General features: G+C 35.4%; 1 protein-coding gene and 1 long non-coding RNA gene across 5 annotated transcripts in view; both read right to left on the bottom strand.

Annotated features, from left to right (window-relative positions):
- Nucleotides 1-2,286: 2,286 nt before the first annotated feature.
- On the bottom strand, nt 2,287-4,840 carry LOC127866931 (uncharacterized). Its single transcript, XR_008043166.1, has 2 exons — nt 3,900-4,840; nt 2,287-3,535 (listed from the first exon to the last, which is right to left on the bottom strand). It is a non-coding gene; the product is annotated as an uncharacterized LOC127866931 (long non-coding RNA).
- A 9,233-nt stretch (nt 4,841-14,073) lies between these two features.
- Nucleotides 14,074-21,352, bottom strand: part of LOC127866930 (E3 ubiquitin-protein ligase RBBP6-like) — a 46,371-nt gene continuing 39,092 nt past the window's right edge. For all 4 annotated transcript variants that reach the window (XM_052407795.1, XM_052407796.1, XM_052407797.1 and 1 more), the window contains 2 exons: nt 15,017-15,449; nt 14,074-14,439 (listed from right to left, as the gene is read on the bottom strand). In XM_052407795.1, coding sequence (XP_052263755.1) covers nt 14,295-14,439; nt 15,017-15,449 — 578 coding nt within the window. In that variant the 3' untranslated portion in view covers nt 14,074-14,294. The remainder of the gene's footprint in view (nt 14,440-15,016; nt 15,450-21,352) is intronic.

Raw genomic sequence — 21,352 nt, 5'->3', positions numbered from 1 at the left:
AAATATCAAGTTGCTATATTCAATATAGCAAAAGTTATTGCAAAATGTTTAAGTTGGCGCAAACCAACCAACCAACAGACCAACCAACAGACAGGGCAAAAACAATATGTCCCCCACTTCTATAGTGGGGGACATAAAAAAATATTTGTAGTTCAAGGTCGCGGTGTTGTAGTGGATGAGATATCCGCCTAGCGATCGGGTGTTAGTGGGTTCACTCCTTACTTGGGAAGCATTCTAATTATCTCCTCCATGGACACCAAGTACTGGTTCTTCCCAGGAAACCGACTCGATAATGTCCATGTCTGCCTACCATGCTCGAAAGGGCACTTGGCAGTATAAATAGATAGTTGTTTTTCATGCTCTTCCCATTTTTAAAGAAAAAAACTGAAGAAGTTATCAGTTTGGTGATGCCTTAGTAAAATACAGAAAGACCTATAATCTTTACTTCAAACTGCATTTACTTTGCTTGTAAAAATGTATTTATTTATTTCAGCTCCATGACTATGGAAGGTTTACACCAGTACCCGCCATAATCCGTCATCAGTGTGAACAAGTGCAACCGGAGCTGATTTCTGTGGTTACTCAAACCGACGATACGAGAGTTCCCAGAAGTATATCAACCCAGACTTCTACTGAAACGTCGACAGTTGGGATACAAGTGGATCGGCCTAGCTTCACCTTTGAGGATATAAGGGATGATGACGATAAGGTGTTGTTCTACACTGGTATCCCAACTGCTGGAACTTTTGAGTGTTTATTTGATGAGGTCAGTGTTGGAATGAAAGCAGGGTTAGCACGAAAAACCTGTCCCCGGAAAATAAAGTGTGTTTATAAACTGAAAATAGTCATGCTAATATAAACTGGAAAAGTGGCTCCTTAAAACTAGTACAAATTAAGTTTGATAAGAAGCTGAACAAGTGAACTTTGTGAGAAATTCAGTATACAATTTAACTAGAAGTGTTTGACCATTGCATGTATGTATAAGTAATATACTATGTAATTATGTGAATAATACTTAATTTCACATTTTACAGTCAGCTTTCATTTGTGAAAATAAAATTGTTACTGATTATTATTTTCTTGTCTCATATTCCATACAAACATTTTCAGGCAAAAAAAGAAAATTGTGTTTCTGCGTTTGTGTGTTTGTGCCAATATATTTATACATGTTTTCTTGCTTGAAAGCAGTTTTGTAAGACCAAACAAATTATAAGACTGAAATTCTGATAAATATTGTACTGGATTCAAGTTTACATACATTAATTGACACAGAGCGTTGAAAACACAGATTTCTTTTGTATACCTAAGTAAATGTTTGTCTTTAAGGTTTAGTACTGCTACTGAAGACTTAATCAACAGTTAATTTATAATTGGGAGCAATAAACCCGTCAAGAATATTTATGCCCCCGAAGGAGGGCATATAGTGATCAGACTGTCTGTCGGTCTGTCCGTCCGTCACACTTTGCGTTTAGGTTTCGAAAAATCCTCATAACTGCTATGTCGCTTTGGATAGCAATTTCATATTTGGCATGCATGTGTATATGGACAAAGCTTTTCCATACGCACACAAATTTTGACCCCTGTGACCTTGACCTTAAACTAAGGGTCCGCGTTTAGGTTTCGAATATGCATTTAGGTTTCGAAAAAAGCTCATAACTTCTATGTCGCTATAGTGATCGGACTGTCTGTCGGTCTGTCCGTCACACTTTGCGTTTAGGTTTCGAAAAATGCTCATAACTTCTATGTCGCTTCAGATAGCATTTTCATATTTGGCATGCATGTGTATATGGTCAAGGCCTTTCCATATGCACACAAACTTTGACCCCTGTGACCTTGACCTTAAACTTAGGGTCCGTGTTTAGGTTTCGAAATATGCATTTAGGTTTGGGAAAATGCTCATAACTTCTATCAAGCGTATATAGGGGGCATAAGTCATCCTATGGTGACAGCTCTTGTTTAAAACCAAGATTTCTGATACAAGTAGCAACACCTGCAGAGTACTTGTCAGATGTAAAGCAGAAGTCATACCAGCAAAGCTTCCAAGGTGTCTATTAACTCAATGGGGTTCTGAAATGATCTATACTTGGACAAAAAGCATTGTGCACAGATTTTTAATAAGATGCAGCTGTTGATACCTCTGTGTTGATTTTCTTAATTTGGTTCATGCTTGCCACTCATTAATTTCATATCATTTTAACATTTTGAAACAGATTATTATCGTAAACCCTTCGGTTTTTCTCCAAACACAGGTAAGGTAATAAGTGATGGATAATAACATAGCAAAAGTTCTTTTTATGATTTATCATTTTAAGAGCAAATCAATTTAGCGGAATAACAATTGACAATCACGTTGTGATGGTATTAATGAACCGTACACAAATCGTTGAAAAGCATTCTACATGTACTACTGTAAAATTCATAATATGAACAGTTGATAAATATTTATACATTCATACACTTTTATGTACAATATTTATATGCTTTGTAGAGCTAAATGACTATTGAAACATAAAAAAGGAGGGACCTCAATGATGTCCTGTACTGTTGTTACTTAAATTATTTTCTGATCTGGCGTTAACTTTTGTTATTTAACCCTATTCCACTTGGAAGCACAGTGAAAACAGCATAAAACCAGAACAGCATGCTAGTAACTCGCAGTCTGTTCAGGTTTTATACTGTTTGCTGCTCATCAGTATTTAAGGGTTGGAAATGAAGCCTTTAAAACTTAAATTTAGTAATAAAGGTACTTTATTACATTTAACTTTTTAAGGAACTACAAAAGCTTGAAAATACATATTTAAGAAGTAAAGGGTTAATCTCTAGAGAAAAGTGAGACATCAAAATTATAAAAACATATTCTAGGAGCAAGGGTAAGCTTGCGAGAAATTCACAATTGTGATCTTAAATTCATATTTGTTACTATTCTTTAAAGATTGCACTCAATTTCTTTTAAATCTTTCAGTCTCTTGTTTCAGTAAAATTACTTCACCAAAATTGGATGCAGTTACACGTAATTTTCTTTCATCTTCCCAAAGTACGTTCTTTCCCTGACCTCTGGTTAATTTTTCAATACTTTGGCATTCAAGTTCATCCATTTGTAGCATATCCATCATTTTCGACATTTTATCCTTCACAGTTTCACTATTCAGATCTACGCTATCACTAAAGTTATATCCAATTTCTATAAACTTTGGTAATTTCACCTCTTCCTTCTCTTCTACAAAGTTCAAAAGCCATCCAGCTGTTGGGTTGCATATTTTCGAGTTTTGAACGGAAACTGTTCTCATTTACAGAAATCGCAAGAAGTTCTTTTCTGGTGTTATTTTCGACTGGCTCTAATTTTGACTCAAAGGTATGTTTCCGAAATGTAAATTCGCTAGACTTTTTAGGCGTTCGCTTTCTTTTCCGGGGATTATTAAATCTGTCCCACACGCATTTTTTTGAGGTTGATCTTAGAGTGCCGTCCTTCTTTTTAGCAGTGAGATCAGAAAGGGCATACATAAATGCACCAATATGGATACATGCTTCTCCGCTCCTGAAAATATATAAACATAATAATTAGACATACTTTCAAACTGCACTTTTTTTTTTGCTCGAGCATCTAAATTTTGATGAAAATTTCCCAGAAACTGGTCCATCCCGAGAATAGCTTGTGACCAGTATATAGATCTATGAAAATGATTGGTATAATGCCGATTCGGGGATCGTAACTACTAGTTCTTCTTGAATGCTCTGAGGGTTTATGAGTACATTCGTACACCTCACAACCCAGAGGGTAAATATAGCTGGGAGTTGGATTATTGCAACTAGGATTGTAACAGAGGCATGTCTCTTGATAAATTATTTATAACCTCGTTTCAATATTGCAAGAACTTATATGAAAAACTGTGTACACTCACCCGGCTGTGCAATTACATTCCGCTGAATGAACCTGTCCAGTGACCTTTGACAGACAGAGCCACACACTGTGATCTGGGTTTTCTTTCACATTTGCACTCGGTAGTGATGGTAATACTTTGCATTTAACAAAACAATGTTCCCATTTGTCACTTATGTCATGGTACAAAATACTGTGTTTATGTCTGTAAACATAATACAATTTTTTGATCTCAATTGTTTTTGTGTGTTCATTTTCAGCACAAAATAATTGTAGATGTCACTATCTATTAATGTAGGAAAGTCCATTAAGTCACTACTCAACGTTTTTAATACATCTGGATGTGGCAGCTTTTCACCGAGTGGCGTAAAAAGTTTTTCTGTTTTCCTTTTTTCATAATTTACTTCCGCATTCCTGTGCAGCTGTCGATCATTTAATCCTAGCTTTTGTACGCCTTTTGTCCTCAAGACAAGTTCATTCTTATTCCCTGACACATAATGATTATGAAATCGTAAATAATCCTTCAATTGTGCAACACTTAATTTGTCAATTTCGATGTCAGACAGATAACGATCGTTTTCTTTCTCATTCGACGCCATTGTTACTGGAAATCAATACTACCCAGCGATTCAATCGCACATTCTCGGCCCTTTCCGTCAAACATCGGATAAGTATTATGATAATCTGCGAGGGGTACCGAATGCCAGCGATTGAGAACCTCCAATTCCGGAGAATACTCAGGGGAGATATGCGACTTTCCGAAAAGGGCTCAGTGGCCTCCCTTATTCTAGAAGATGCCCAAGGGAAGTAACTGCCGTGAGGAGTTTGATCTAAAGTTTGCGAATGGGAGATATAGGCCCGACAATTCGAGTAAAATTACATACGCAAATTTGAATTAAAAAATAGTCATGAGGATGTTAAGCAGCCTTTTATTAAGTGGGTCTTCAACTGTCGGGTCCAAGTGCCCGATAATCGACTTTGGGACCCGACAATCGCTAAAGACCCAACAATACGGCGGTAAAATGGACGTTTGACCCACCATTTTACCCAATCTGAAACTATATATATATAGTTATATATATATATATATATAGTTATATATATATATATATATATATATATAGTTATATATATAGATATAGTTATATATATAGTATATAGTTATATATATATATAGTTTTATATATATAGTTAGATATAAACTATATATAACTATATATATAACTATATACATATATATATATATATATATATATAGGTATATATATATATAATATATATATATATATATAGATATATATATATATATATATCTATATATATATATATATATATATATATATATATATAAACAAAAACGCTGTATTTAATTTTTGCCGAAGCTTTCGACCTCACGGTCTTCATCAGCGGCCATTTTTTATTTACAGATGTTTTATTATGAACGGAAATGACGTCGTGAATTTCCGGCGTCAACGTTGTTTACGCGCCCTTTTATTTCATCAGTCGCGCAAAAGCAACGTTATCCGTTATTTGAGTTGTCATCATAATATAATGTTATATAACAAAGTCTCTATTAGTCTTGTTGTATTTAAACAAAAACGCTGTATTTAATTTTTGCATGTTCATGATGACAATATATATATATACTTTCAAATATTCATACATCACGTAAATCTAATATTCATTCAGCAACTTATTTATAATTATTTAATTATTATTTATTATTATTAATGCATAATTATTACAGAAGATCGTGTGTAGCATTTTCTTTTACAATGACAAAAATTAATTTATCACAAAATTCACACGACAGACAAAAGCACTCCCAAGACAGCCAATTATTAAGTCAATTATTATGAATGCTTGCTGTGTATTATATGCTTAAATACTTATGTATCGCTAAAAACAAATCTGAATGGGTGTACCATATAAGCTATGTGATTCAAACTATGTTTGCATAATGGCGTTAATTTAAATGTCAAAAATGGTCAAATTAAAGGAAAACAAATCAAGCAGTCCACATGAATTCACCATGAATGGTGACCTTCTGAATAAGTCTCAGTCCTAAAGTAGATAAATGTCAATGTCGAAGAAGGTTATGTAATGTGGGAGAGTTGAGAGTTCTTATACATGACATTTATTTAGATATTTTAGCGCTGTAGCGAGCAGTAATGATGAAAGGCGAAATGCGTAATTTTAGATTAGCGAATCATTTGGACCAAGAGTAATGTCACGGCCCGTAGCAAAACGGGTGATATGGGTATATTGATGGTGTTAAAACAGCATACTTGTAAGTATAATTTCTTTGTAAAAAGCATTATTGACGTTAAATTAAACATGTCTTCTAGGATGATGGATGAACGGACAGGCCAATGCTATATGACTTTCGGCATCAATAGATCCCGGAGGATAGGGCATAAACACATAACTGATACAACTTTAGAACATTCATATCTTATAACACATCAACGAAACCTTGATTAACAGAGTTTAAAATCTGTAAAGGTAAGGGCACATGTAAGTTGGATAAATAAAAATTAACTCCCCGACCATTTTCTTGGATTGTTGCATTAATATACATGTAAAATGGCACGGATAAGTTTGCTTGACACTGGGTCGCTTTTATTACTAATGACCAGATCAGATATTATCGGTGTTTTATGTAAATAATAAAAACCCAAGTTATGAGCTTCGTCTGGGCGAGTCTGGTTAACCACTTAAAGGGGCCTTTTCGCGTTTTGGTAAATTGACAAAATTAAAAAAGTATTTCCAGATTCGCAAATTTTCGTTTTAGTTATGATATTTGAGAGGAAATGGTAATACTGAACATTTACCATGCTCTAAAATATCCTTTACATGCACCTTTTGACGATTAAAAAACCTGAAAATTAAAAAGCGTTGCTCCGTTAAACGATTTAATAAATTGAAAAGTTCTGTTGTTGTCGTCATATTTTGTGAAACTACGAGGATTGCTTATATAAAGTAAAAAATACATACTCTTAAATCATGAGCACGGTTGGCCGAGTGATCTAAGCGAAAGACTTTTTACTCCAGGACTCCAGGGGTCAGTTGTTCGAGCCCAGTTGAGGGTATCTTATTTTCTTTTTTTATATATAGTATTTTTGTTGTTTTTTTTACTGGAGATTTGTATGTCCAATGTTTAAATTAATACAAAACATTTAATGACAAGCTTCAATGCATGCAAAAATCTGTGAAAAGGCCCCGTTAAGACTCCCCACTCTATCTAGCGAAACCCAGGTGTCGCAATTCTTGTAAACAAAGAATAGAACAAAGTAATACAATTCATTAAATTAAGTTTATGTCGATCTCATCACATTATATCTGGAATAATAATAATAGGCCGATTTCTAAAACTAAGTTCAATCGTATTGTAAACGTTTATTTTCAAGGGCTAAAAACATCACGCGTTGTTGTTGTTGTTTTGCGATTTTTCTTCGGTGCCCTAACTAATCCAATTAGATCTAGTGTCAGAAGCTGGTAATCCAGTCCACTTCTCGGCCTCTTTCAGGACAGCCGAGCTACATATCAATCAAGTGGTCATTCGTGATACATTTCGGTATAATTTCGGAATCCTCCACAAGTTCTTATTCAGAGTGGTGGTCAACGTGTTCGAGATGATATTGTTCTCAATCGTTAGGCTTACGGTTTATTGAAACATTAGAGTAACCATAGTCGCTTATTAGACACCAAACATACCGTGGCAATATTCGGGACAGGGTAGCTCCTGAATGCGAGAATGCGCAGGCTGGTTCGGGGCCGCGAATCCGCAGTTTACATAAGACCTGTTTTCACGGCCGTTAATCATTGGCGCAACTGTTTTTGGAGATGCATTTTCAAATTAGAAGACGATTATTCCGATGTCGTGCTAACGAACTGAAGTGTTTAAATAACGATGGAGAAATCTAGAGGGTGATACCGTTTCATATGGTTTTTTTTTAATTATGTTTAGCCTTTGTTTTGACGCCACATCCTGTTCTTAGCGCCACAAAAGCGGCCACTTCCTACGCATGGATTCCATCTCATTTGGCGAAATACTGAAATATCTAGACAAATCGACTAATCGACCAAAAAAGTACAAATGAGCATTAATCCGCAAAACTAGTCTCAAATCCTTTATAACGATCACATACACATTGCTCAATTTCATTAAGCTGTGAAATTTTTAACCATGAAGTTAAATGGGAGTTTAAACAATAGTAATTTTGCAACTACATATTTTGTAGTGGACAAAAAGACAAAGGGTGTTAATTTTACCAAATCTGGTCGCATTCTAAATTCATTTCATAACTATCACATAAACATTGAGGGCATGAAAGTGTTAAAGTTTGAGCAAACGCCAACACGTATTTAAAGAGGAGTTTAAACACTAAACTTCGGGACTATATGTTCTATATTGGAAGAAGAAATGGCCACTTTTTTGCCAAAACGTGTTGCAGCTAAAATACTTTTCTCTAAGAACAGCGATACATAAAGATTCATTAGTGAACGTAGGTTCATCTAGTCATTAAATGGAAGTTAAAACACAAACACTAGGGGATTATATTTGTAAGTGGAACAACAGACTGAGTGCTATAATTCTGATAATTTAGTCGCGTTAATTCCTTTTGCTTGATCATCTACACATTAAGAACATTCACCTTTGAACGTTTGAGCATGATCCACCTAGTATATAAAGAGGAGTTGAAAACGCAAAAGTTCAGGCATATGTATTCTAAAGTAGAAAACACATACAAAGGATCAGAATCGTACCAAATCATCTACACATTGAATGGCATTCAGCTGTTAAATATTGAGGGATAGTTACCAGATAGTTACAGAGGAGTTAAAATACAAGCTTAAGCGGTACACACAGGGACGTGACGAGGGAGAGGCATGGAAGGCAATTTGAACCGGTTGCCAACATGAGGGGCGCCTGAAGAGGGTTTATTATATTCGTGTTGGAGTTGCTTTTTAATAGAGATGCTTTTGCTTTTTTCAAGGACGATTGTGAGAAATTCATTGGACGCTCGCCTTAGTAGAATAGTTGTAAGTAAGGCTCCATTGATCCGAAAAGCATTACCGAAATTTATTGATCATGTAAAGTTAACAAATTGTAGCCACAAATAAACATTCAGGTCTCATGTATTTCGTGTAAGTTATGCTGTGGAAAAAGGACAAATGACCATAAAGTTATTACGATCACTGTTACGCGGGAATATGAATCCTGACGGAGGGCGAGATTTGAAGCTGTTAAGGCAATCTTTAAGGGATTAAGGGAAATAGTGGAATTGCTAGAGGAACTATAAAAACACGAATCTGTCAAATGACACTTGAACTGATTCAGACAGGTTGCCTGTGAATGTTCCGGAATTCAATTTCCTCGTGTTACCGGCAATCTATTTTTGGAACGACATTCTAGGAATAATTGGTCAGGTTTAAAAACGTCTTCATGATCCTATCATGAATTTCAAGGATGCAGCATCTGATCTTTAAGCATTAGAAATACCAATTTAAACTCAACGCGTTATGGGTTGCGTGACAGTACAAAAATAGGATGTGAAGAATGAGGGATTGAACTTCAAAGACAAACCACGAGAAGGAAACGGATGCGTAAATGATTGGCACGATATGCCGGGCTTTCTACAGAAGAGGAGATTTTGTGCGTAATTACGATTGCTTTAGATAGATCTCAAGAGGAAGTAACAACTAGACTCATTCACCTTAATGACTAAAACTAAAAATTTGGGTTTTTACTGATGTTCGCAATCTTGTTACAATCAAAGATTTGAATACGCTTCGCACAAATTGCTTTGATTTAGCAAATTTGTATGACACTGTTGTAGAATGCGACGAACTATTTAAAAAGATTCCAGACTGAAAAAAACTTACTTACTACGAGGGGTGATGCCTTACCATCGACACCTTTGGACTTATGTCTTTGAATATGTGGTATGGTGATGATGTCTTTCCCAATTTCCGCTTTGCTCAGCTAATTCTTTTACATGGCAGTATCGATAGCCGGTTGAGAGCGTTGATTCAGAAAGCTGAAGCTCATTCTCTTATATCTATAATCATCGATGGGACAAGATCGTCTCTGTAATTGTGTACTTCTCAGTATAGAGAAGGAAACCGTTGAAAATTAGACTCTGATGCTGTCATTGACAAAATTGAAGGCGAGACAAATCAATTGAGTATGATGATTTGTTTGGAATGGGTGGCTGTTTATATAGACTAACCGTTAAGATAATTTTTGTTGTCGTTGTGATTTTCTCCAAATTATCTTCTTGTTGTGTCTTTTTAGCTCACCTGAGCACAGCGTACTAATCGTGAGCTTTTTGATCGCCTTTGTCCGTCGTCAACATGTATCGACTAATGTGCTCTTATATTTCAATGGCACCGATGTTTCACAGTGAGTAGGGGGAGGGGGAAGTTGCACATTTTATACATTGTGCCCGGACGCCGAATACTGTCGCTACGTCACTGAGTATACCGTAAATACTGTTTAGTTTTCAGACACAACATTGGTTTCGTATCCGAAAATTAAGATACAAAAACTTTTTTAAGACAGGTGTCCGAAACAAACTATGCAGGTTTCGAGACTTAAGAGAGACTACAATATTGCATTGACGATTGGATATTGGTATGCAATGAGTAAGGCGTCACTTGAATCAACGAATAAAAGCATGCGCTTTTAAAATAACATTCCGCATAGTATGAAGAGCTTTAAATACCGGTATACCGGTACGTAGTTATTAACCCAACAACACAATTGTTATGGACCATTCGTCTACCAGGTTTAGTTTCCTTAAATTTTTAATCTGTGTAAAAACGCATGATCGAAGCGCCACAAGATAAGCGCAACTGGGCAGAAATCCGGTAAAATAGCATTATAAAATAAACTGTCCGAAAATTTAGAGTAATTTATCTCGGACGAAAATCCGTTTGTCAGAAAATTTAGACTCAGAAAACAAAATATATGTTGGCGAAAAACTGGGATGGCCAAAAAATTTGAGTCTCCGATTACGTAGAGTAATTATGGAATATGCCAAGACAAAAATACATATTTCTTCCTCGCAGTTAAAATTTCGTTCTTAAAGGTTGATTATACGAGTTTGTCAAATATTTATGAATTTATATAAAATGTGTAAAAAAACTTATTATAGAATCTACATATATTTCAATATAAATAAAAGTTAAAAAGAACATGCGTCGAAAATGCGAAATGTGCCAGATATTTAATTCAGAAATAGAAAATATCTGTAGAGTCGAATTCGACAGCATGTATATCATGCATGTACGATGCGAGTCTAAATTAAGTGTACGTGCAGATACGTTCATACGACACAAAGACACAATTTTATTAACGGATCGTTTTAATTTCCAACAACGATATCTATTCATACGACACACGCACACTAACTCCGATCCTAATAAAAAGACGAATGCTTCGGTTATTGTAGGAAAATATGTACGAAATATCTTAGTCACAATCGGCTCGGGGCGCTAAGTTATCTTTTGCAACATTTTTTTTAATTAGTCTTCAGTGTATAATTTTTGTTGCCTATTTTGTGTTATTGTTATATATTTTTATACAATTTAACACCTATAAAAATCGTACAATCTCCCTTTAAACACTATCTACAATTTGCAAGACTATTTATTTCGTAATTAAAGGCCACATGTCCAAAATACAATAAACAGACATGTCACTATGTACATGTATTAGTTGTGGATAATTTTATGTTTATACTTTTCTCATTAAGAAACACATATATAATGCATTGTTCTTCAATGTCGGATCATTTTTCGTTTTCATCAGATTAATAAAATCGATATATTCTGTTTCCACTACACCAAGAAAACGGTTAATGCTACGTTCTTCATGAAACTTATAATAATTAAAAAATACATGCAATTCGTTTTCAGTACCACAAGTGTTTTGTACATTTAGACGATGTGTACAGTACCTTGGATCACGTTCTATTCCAAGATGTCGTCCAATTTCAATTAAAAAAACGTGCGGTTGGAACATCTTAAATTTGCAATTGCTTTTCTGTAATATAAAGGTATTTTAAGCGGTCACCAGACGTTTTCACCCCAAACCATTTCCTTACTGTGGACGTTTCCATCCCAAACCGTTTCCTTCCCAAACCGTGTCCTCCCAAGACGTTTCCTTCCCAAAATAATTGACATGCGGACTTTTGGTATTGGATTAAGAAAAGATAATAAGGTATGTTGGTGCTTTTTATATTGGATTAATTAATGATAATTAGATGGTTTTTGGTGACATTTGATCTTATTATTCATGATTATATGGGTTAATATTTATAAATTGTTTTGTAAAATTAATTTGTTTTCCATATAAATGGGGCAATCAAAAAAGCATGAAAGTAACAAAAATATTAGGTTTGATACAGATATTTATTCTCTTTTTAATTATTACTTATTATTTATAAAATCAGAGACGTAGATCTACGTCTCTGATAAACAATGGCTGTTTGTAAAACATGCATGCCCCCCATATGGGCTGTCAGTTGTAGTGGCAGCCATTGTGTGAATACGTTTCTTGTCACTGTGACCTTGACCTTTGACCTGAAAGTCAATATGGGTCATCTGCCAGTCAGTACCTATTAAGTTTCATGATCCTAGGCCTAATTATTCTCGAGTTATCATCATGAAACCATTTTACTGTTTCAAGTCACTGTGACCTTGACCTTTGACCTGAAAATTAATAGGGGTCATCTGCCAGTCATGATCAATGTACCTATGAAGTTTCATGATCCTAGGCGTAAGCATTCTTGAGTTATCATCCGGTAACCATTTTACTATTTCGGGTCACTGTGACCTTGACCTTTTGACCTGAAAATCAATAGAGGTCATCTACAAGTCATGATCAATGTACCCATGAAGTTTCATGGTCCTAGGCGTAAGCGTTCTTGAGTTATCATCCGAAAACCATATAAGCATGTAATTAATCTGCATTAATTTCTTCAGTTTATATATACAATTTGAGAGAAAAAAAATACTTATTACATGTTTTAATATATTAAGAACGCATGTGATGGCATTAATTACATATAAACAACTTACACATCAAAGAAACACCTCAAATGGTTCTTAATTGGCTATAACGTAAGTTCACATTAACACATTTTGAGTAATGAATGGTTTTAAGTTTTATTTATAAAATTATTGTTATTTTAATTATATAATCATATACAAGTGAAATATTATTTGTAATACCCAATATTTTTTCTATTTTTGTATTAATATTTTAATTTTTTATCACTTAATTTGATCTATTTATTTCTTTTAAATTACCCTAAAAGGCCCATTAGATTTTTTTTTTGTCATTTTCAATAATTATAACAATATAGTGCAGACGTTTCCACCCCAAAATCTCAACATTTTGGTGTGGAAATGTCTGGGGAGGAAACGTCTTGGGAGGAAACGGTTTGGGGTGGAAACGTCTGACATTCTTTTAAGCGAGATATTTTACTATTTCTAGCAATGATTTATACACTATATGTTTCATATTTGGACGAGTCAAATAAACTCTCTAGTTTTGCGTCTAAGAACAAATAAGGCAATCTTTTAACATTTGTAAAAACTACATCAACATAAACATTCACAGTTTTTTAACAGAAATTGCCCAATGTGTCTTTCCGATTCAATCCTGGCGTTACAACTTAAAGTAACAGTTGACATGAACATGGCATTCAGCTGTGAACGTTTTAGTGAGCGTCGTTGAACAAACGCACAGCGACCTTTACTCATTTTTACGGACAAGCGCTATAGTAATCAATACACATCAGTCTTTTAGACATTTCCTAAAGAATATCTGACAACCCCGTGGTACAGAGCATTAAACTTCCTTTCTTTTAAGAGGGGCGGGGGTTATCAATAGGTCTTCCAGATCAAATCTGACAAGTTGGACAAATTCAAGTGGGAGTATTTTGCTTTACTCGTTATTTAAATGTTGCAACTTCATTTACATAAGCAAAACATTGCACTTTTCATTTTTTCTCCTTTAAACTATGAGGTTACTTTCAATTTATTACAGGTTTATAATGTAGTACACCAAAAAGAAGAGAAAACAATGCTGCTAAAATATACCGGTGTATCAAGCACTGTATTTGTAGATGAACAAATCTTTGACATGAATACGAACAAATAATGAATACTTAACAAGTACATGACTTCTTTAGCTTTATTCATCATAAGCACTTCTTGATGCAATCATTTACACATGTACATACTTTTGAAATAAATATGGTGTTTGTTTACTTAACATTTTTAAACAAAAATAACATTCTTATTTACCATATGTTTACAATAACTCACCAATCAATGTATAGACATTCATTATGTGACATGCATTAAAATGCCAATACATCAGTAACAATGTAAAAGCATGCTATGACAAAAGTTCATCAATTTCTTTCATAAGTTCATCGTGGTCTTGATTTTCATCCAATTGGAAATCATCGTCACTGAGATTCAGCAGATCATCGTCCAAATCCAACGTGACTGACAGCTTGGCCTTCTTTTCTTTGGATACACTGTTATTATAAACAATACCAACTTTAGAAGAGTGGTGTTCCAACAACAATGTCAAACTTATTTACTCAATTACTGTCAAACGGATATTTTCAGCAATAAAACTAACTTTCTTTGAAATATTTAATTCATTTTTACTGCAAACAAGATTGATGTAAAGCATCAGAGAAAATTTTGGACGCTCTATAAGGTATTAATTCCTATTGAATTGAAAAAAAAGCAAGGACTAAACAATGAAAATGTATGATAAACATTTGTTTCTCATCAGGCACTCTTTAAGTTTACAAAAAACGTATCATTACTTTTGGTTTGTGAACAAAATCATTCATTTGTCATAATGGTCATCCAACATGAAACGAAGTTTTTTATTATTCAATGAATTGTAGCTTTTTTTTCTGAATAGATATAAGGTGTAACTCTCTGGAACATCCATTTTTAGCTGGATTATCTTGTTAAAAAGAACAACAAAAACTAGCAAGCAAACAATTTTGTCGCAGGATTATTTTGTAAAAAAAACACAACAAAACTAGCAAGCATATAATTTTGACGCTTTCATTAAAGAAGTCAACACATTTGTACCTTTCAGTGACCGGTTGTTCAGAGGCCTGCCTCTTTATTGCTGGGGCTGACACAACAGTGGGGGGTTCACTCTCTGTCACGTGTGGAGTTCTTGAGGGTGTTTCTAAAGTCTTTGCATTTGATGACAAATTTTCAGTGGTATCTTTAATTATAGTGCTTGTTTTAACTATTGTGGGTACAACAGACGCGTCCATCTCAGAGACTATTACTGGTGAAGTGCTCTCCGACTGTGTTGCTTGCTGTTCATTTGATTTGTGCCTCTTCCACCTAGAGAGTTTGGATTCTGTCAGGACTGGTGTCTTCTTGTTGACATTCCGTGCCTTCACTGGACTGGTGAATGGCTGGTCAGTACTGATCTTAGATTCCCCATGAGATGGCAGCTCTTGCGGTGATAGCCGATCAGCAGTTCCAGACTTTGTGTTTTGATTGGAATCTAAAAGCATTGAAACAACTTTGTAACTTTTGTATTCTTTATATTAAAACAATATAATTTGAGGAATATTATCAAACTATAGCAATTGTTTTTATAATCCCAACACAGACAAAGTTTATTTTTTAGCATACCAAAGAGATATATTATACTTCATATTTGTCATTTATATTTGCCAAGTTTATGTTTAGGAAAACTACCGGTAGGTTCCTTAGACAACATGACATAATGTCCCAACATGCCATTTAAAGCCACACACCTCGCCTCTGACTTTGAAATAAAATACATGTTAATCAATACATATAGATGAAATTTGAAAGTGTGCAAAATTGTCATATATCTATAGCCTAGTTAGCATGCAATTTATTATTTTCCAACGGTACCACTTTTAAAACCGGAAGTACGATTTCTAGACGTTTACGTCCATTCAGTTCGACAAGCACGATTACTTTTAAGTTTTAAAGCCCCAAAAAGATGGATTTCTACATTGTAACCACCAGATATATTCTAATTGGTAGAGAGAAAATATGTTTCTTAATTATACTTTAATTTAATTTGCCAAATAAGGTGTGAGGCTTTAAGTCTAAAACAAGCATGGCTTTTGACCTGTTTGTGTGCTATTAACCTTTAGGGAAGGGCGTCGGTTGTTACACCCAACATGTTATGTGATAAATACACATTTATGCAAAGTTATTTTTTAAGTTAATCTATACATGGCTTAGATATGAGTGAGACTGGCAAATTCAAGATATTTTATGGTGGAATGTTACATCTAAATGAAACTTTGACCTTTGAGGCAAGACGAATCTCTTAACTATATACATGTGGCGGTTATCTGTGGTAAATCATTTAAAAATTGCATTATGAATTTACCGTCAAGACATGCTTTTTTATGGCCAATTTGAACTGAGAACTTGTGTGACCATGACCTGTACTGGAAGGGGGTAAGGTGTTACATGCCACCCGTTGTTTGAGGATTTACTTGTGTACCACTTTACTTAAAATCCAACAATATACAGCACAGTTTTGGCTGCAATAGGAATTCTCAAGCTATGATGTAAGGAGATAAGTTTTTCACATGACCAGTCATGACCATGTAATGGTTGACATTTGTGATATGTTAGTAAAAAATCAATCAATGTATGGCAAATCCATGGCTGAGATGGGAAGTTTCACAAAAACTCACAGAAAGACAGTGCAGACGGTGAGACATGCCACCTTCTTTAAAGGAGGGCATAAAAACCTATTTACAAAAATAAGGTCCAACAAAGCACTTCCAAGACATGGCTCCGGACACAAAAGTGCCTATAGTAAAAAGCATTTTTTTAAGATACAAAGGGCCATTACTCTGTTTATAACAGATGGTGCACAATGCCATTTGGCATGCATCATCCTCTTATGCATATATATACTCATACCAAGTTTCAATGAAATCCGCCAAAGCACTTCCAAGATATGGCTCCGGACACAAAAGTGCCGGACGGATGGAAGGACAGCCGGACGGACAGCCGGACGGACGGACAACGCCAAAACAATATCCCTCCGCCTCTGGCGGGGGATAAAAACAGGCCTTTGTTTTATAGTATTGTTAAAACCCGTGTATTTCAGATTAAAACAAATTTTTTAAATAAAATTCATTTTAATTATTAAATACTTACCTGTTATCGTATGCTTATACTTTCCAAGGGGAAATAACTCATCCGGAATTTTAACTGGGAATCCGCCACCTCAATACCGTAATACAGGCCAGGTTAAACATAGTGCAATGCAACCTAGCCAAAAATCGGTAACCAACCCTCAATATTCTTTCAATATATATACAAAAATATTAATCGAATAGCGGGGTGGGAGGTGGGACTTACCGATAACAGGTAAGTATTTAATAATTAAAATGAATTTTATTTAAAAAATTTGTTTTAATGTCATAAATACTGACCTGTTATGGTATGCTGATTTTGCAGCTGCGGTGGGAAGGTTCGTATATATTTTCCCAACACAGTAGAACCCATAAACAGGGTTATCAGCTAATGATATCAAGTAATCTTCGTTAAAACGGTATTAGTTATGACTTCTCGGACAGAGTAATATGTCTATGTCGTAAAGAAGACACTACCGTTAGTGAAACCACAACAAGCCCAAACGTATACAAATTGTATTGTTGGCACTTCAGAAAACGAAGATAAAAAGATGACAAGGTGGTCGGATTCCTCCAGTAAACAGCTTAGAGCACGTCAAAAAGTGGGGTGTGATTAATATATGCCCACAAAACAGACAGAGCTCTTAATTCATGCGGTCAGATCCTAAAAAGGAATGAATCCTTAGATAGGATAAGATTAACTTTCCTTAGTCGAGGTCTAACCCCGAGAAATAGAAGCCGCAGACACATCTCCCCCCCCCCTTTTTTGGGGGAAATGAAGAGTGTCTTTGAGAACCTCGAATGGACTTCTGACTAACACTGCTGAGATAGAACTTCAAAGCCCTGATTGCCCAAAGAAGTTTATCCTCATCTTCATGACTACCAGTTTAAGAAAACTTGGAAACTTGAAGGTAGAAGCCATATAGAGGACTTGATATTAAGCAAGGAATCCTGGCTGACACAACAAAGTGAAAACAACAATAGATCCAACTGGAATTGGTCGTATTCAACAGAAAAAGCATGAATTTCACTTCTCCATATGGTAAAAGCCATAATAAGAAGGAAAACCGTCTTAAAATTATATTGGAACTGTTAATAAGCCTGATGAAAAAGGTTCATAGGGAGCTCATTAAGCATCCCAACATGTTACACAAGTCAAAACCGCTTAAGAAGGTAAAGGAACGAAAAACATAGTGTTGACGTTCCATAGTTTGGATCAGTTCCAAAATAGGTAAGACAGCACAGAGTTGCGATGACTTACACAAAACAAGGTATACGAAAGCATAATCTCTATCCTTTGATGAAGAAAAGAACAAATTTCTTATCATCAAGAAAAAGATGAGAAAAACCTCTATGTATCTAGCAGAGTGATTAAGGTAATAACTATGCTCTCAATTACCCAGTAAAAAAATGAATTTCCATAGAACCTTTATACAGTTCTGATGGAATTATCCTTGCACAAGTAACAAGGATTGAAACTCTAACAGAAAAACGTTCTTCTGTAGAGATAACTAAAAGTTATTAATGGCCAGACATGAAGTGGCACATGTTTTGGATCAGTAAAAATATGTCTCAGTGAGATATGATATTTGACCTGTGAAGAAGTTTCCTGAAAATAATTGTACAGGAGACTTAAAGGGGCCTTTTCACAGATTTTGGCATTTTTTAACTTATTCATTAAATGCTTTATATTGATAAATGTAAACATTGGATCGTAAAAGCTCCAGTAAAAAATCAAGAAAAAAATTAAAAAAAGGAAAAGAACATTGCCCGAAGCAGGTTTCGAACCAGTGACCCCTGGAGTCCTGAAGTAAAAACGCTCTAGCCGACTGAGCTATTCCGCCGAGTACACATTCTTGACGTATTTTATACATTATATAAGCAATCTTCGTAGTTTCACAAAATTTAACGACAAAAACAGAACTCTCCAAATTATTCAATCGTTTCGCGTTGCAACGCTTTATAATTTTTAGGTTTTAAAATCGTCAAAAGATGCATATAATGGCTATATTAGAGCATGGTTAATGTTCAGTATTACTGTTTCCTCACAAATATCATAACTAAAACAAAAAAATACGAATCTGAAACAACTTTTTTCAATTTTGTCAATTTACCAAAGCGTGAAAAGATCCCTTTAAAAGGTCGTAGAACCATAATACCATGGTTCATTAAGTATATTTCATGAAATTATGGCAAAAACTCAGTTATTGCAAAAACTCACCAAGAAGGCAAGATATTCCAGATTATGTCAATGGACGAATGTATAACAATCGCACACCCTGCTGGATCGATTTCTGTGAACTGCATTGTTGACGTTGTTCAGCATACCGGTATACACTGCGTTATACGATCGCATAACGCTAATAACTAGCGTTTGATGATAAACAACATTCTTTGATATACTATGTACACCATGCAACTCGTCTGCAACTTCACTGCCGCGCATGCGCAATTACATTATTCAACCCAACGGAAAAATAATTTCGAAAGAAAGAACTGCAGGACAAAACGTCCAACAGGGCGTTGAGACGAACTGGTATGAGAAAGACGATAGAGAAAATTTGTTGTTCTTGCAAAGAACGAATAAGTTCCTGATTTCCAGTTACAAGGAGTGATAATATGATCACCTCCGTGTCTGTAAGTAAACCACGACCGATGTGTGATAGTTGAAACCATTACAAAGGAATCGTGAAAATGTGTTGTAAATGAAAAACAGCTAAACAGAATTTTCGCTTTTCAAGATGTAGATGTGCAGGTGATATTCGTTAGGATACCACATAATTGAGAAAATCAAGATATGTTGTTCTATGTGATCGTCCATAACCTTATCTGCTCACATCTGTATAAGATGTAAGGAAGGTTGTGGTAGAATAAACTATATTCTTGCCAAGATAATCTTCTAGTCTAGACACCACTGAATAGTGGTAAATAATGACAAAAAGATGGAAATCTGTGTCATTAAATAATCCCGAGATTAATACAATTATCTTAAAAATAAAGCTGAAACGGACGTAAGAAAAGACGTCTCAGCAGAAGGACCGGTGACCGGACCGGTAAATACCGACCGGTGACCGGAACCATTTGTCAAGGATGGGTGGGCAAAGAAACCACGGCAAGCCGAACTTTCCCACTCCAAACACACTTGAAAATTGGTAGAATAGGACAGTGTTTAACACTTATAAGTTTATGACCTATCTACAGAATATAGCCTCTTCTTGAACCAATAACAGGCGCCTTTAAAATCCTGGATAATACAGGTCGCGAAGTCATCGATTTGCGAAGTACGGAAATATGATTGATAGTGGTACCTCCTGAATCGGAGGTGTGATGGCAGAAAAGTGAAAACCCTAGGGGTAACCTTAAGCGGGTCCACGCTTGCCGGTAGAATGCATGGAAGTCTTAAATTCTGACTTGATTAATCCATTTACTACAAGACTTCTAACCGGGACGAATTCCGAAAGGAATACGACCAGTTATAGGAAGACGGCCTGTTATGGCCAGAAGTGTAATAGAAGAATAACTTTAAGATTGAGGTCCCTCCAGATCCTAGGATCTAAGATCTGAGTTCAATAGGTCCTAAGCCATCTACAAGACTGTAGCCGCTATGCGGTCAATCTGATAGGAAATCCTATGTATCTATCGGAACTCTTGTTGATTCCAGTAACTTGAAAATATGCACTGCCGTAGGAGCAATAGAAAAGCAGAAGTCGATACAAATGTCGTCTTGCTAATCCTGCTAGCGTCATTAATGTGTCCCAACTGTTCCGTGACACTGACTGCAAAGTCTGTAGCCGACAGGTAAAGGCGGTTAAAACAATTCATCCTTCGGGTCTCGAACATAAAATTAATAGAGGTCAAATAGTAATGTTCGACCTCAATGCTAGTCTCTGAGCCCACTTCAGCCGATCTATCTGCAAGACCAGTAGTCTGCATGTAGCCGGTTGAGATAGAAGTACAAATAACAGATATAGCATGATTTGGTAACCGTCGCCAGTAGAACATCAGTATTGAAAAACACAAAAAGTCATGTAGATTGTTGAATCCATAAAATATAGTATTCAATACAATCATAGCCAGGGGTTTACAACTATGTAATGTAGACGATACCCGTGATACTAAAAATTGACCGATGAAAACACAGTGGAATACCGGTAATTGGTAAGTGGTGACCGAACCGGACCGGTCAATGACCGGTAACTGTAGCCCGGTGAACGGACCAGTCATAATATGACCGGTGACGTTACCAGTTAAAGACCGAAAAATGGTGGAA

Source organism: Dreissena polymorpha, chromosome 2 (assembly GCF_020536995.1).
Source record: "Dreissena polymorpha isolate Duluth1 chromosome 2, UMN_Dpol_1.0, whole genome shotgun sequence".
Lineage (NCBI taxonomy): Eukaryota > Metazoa > Mollusca > Bivalvia > Myida > Dreissenidae > Dreissena > Dreissena polymorpha.
This window is presented reverse-complemented; position numbering and strand designations above follow the sequence as displayed.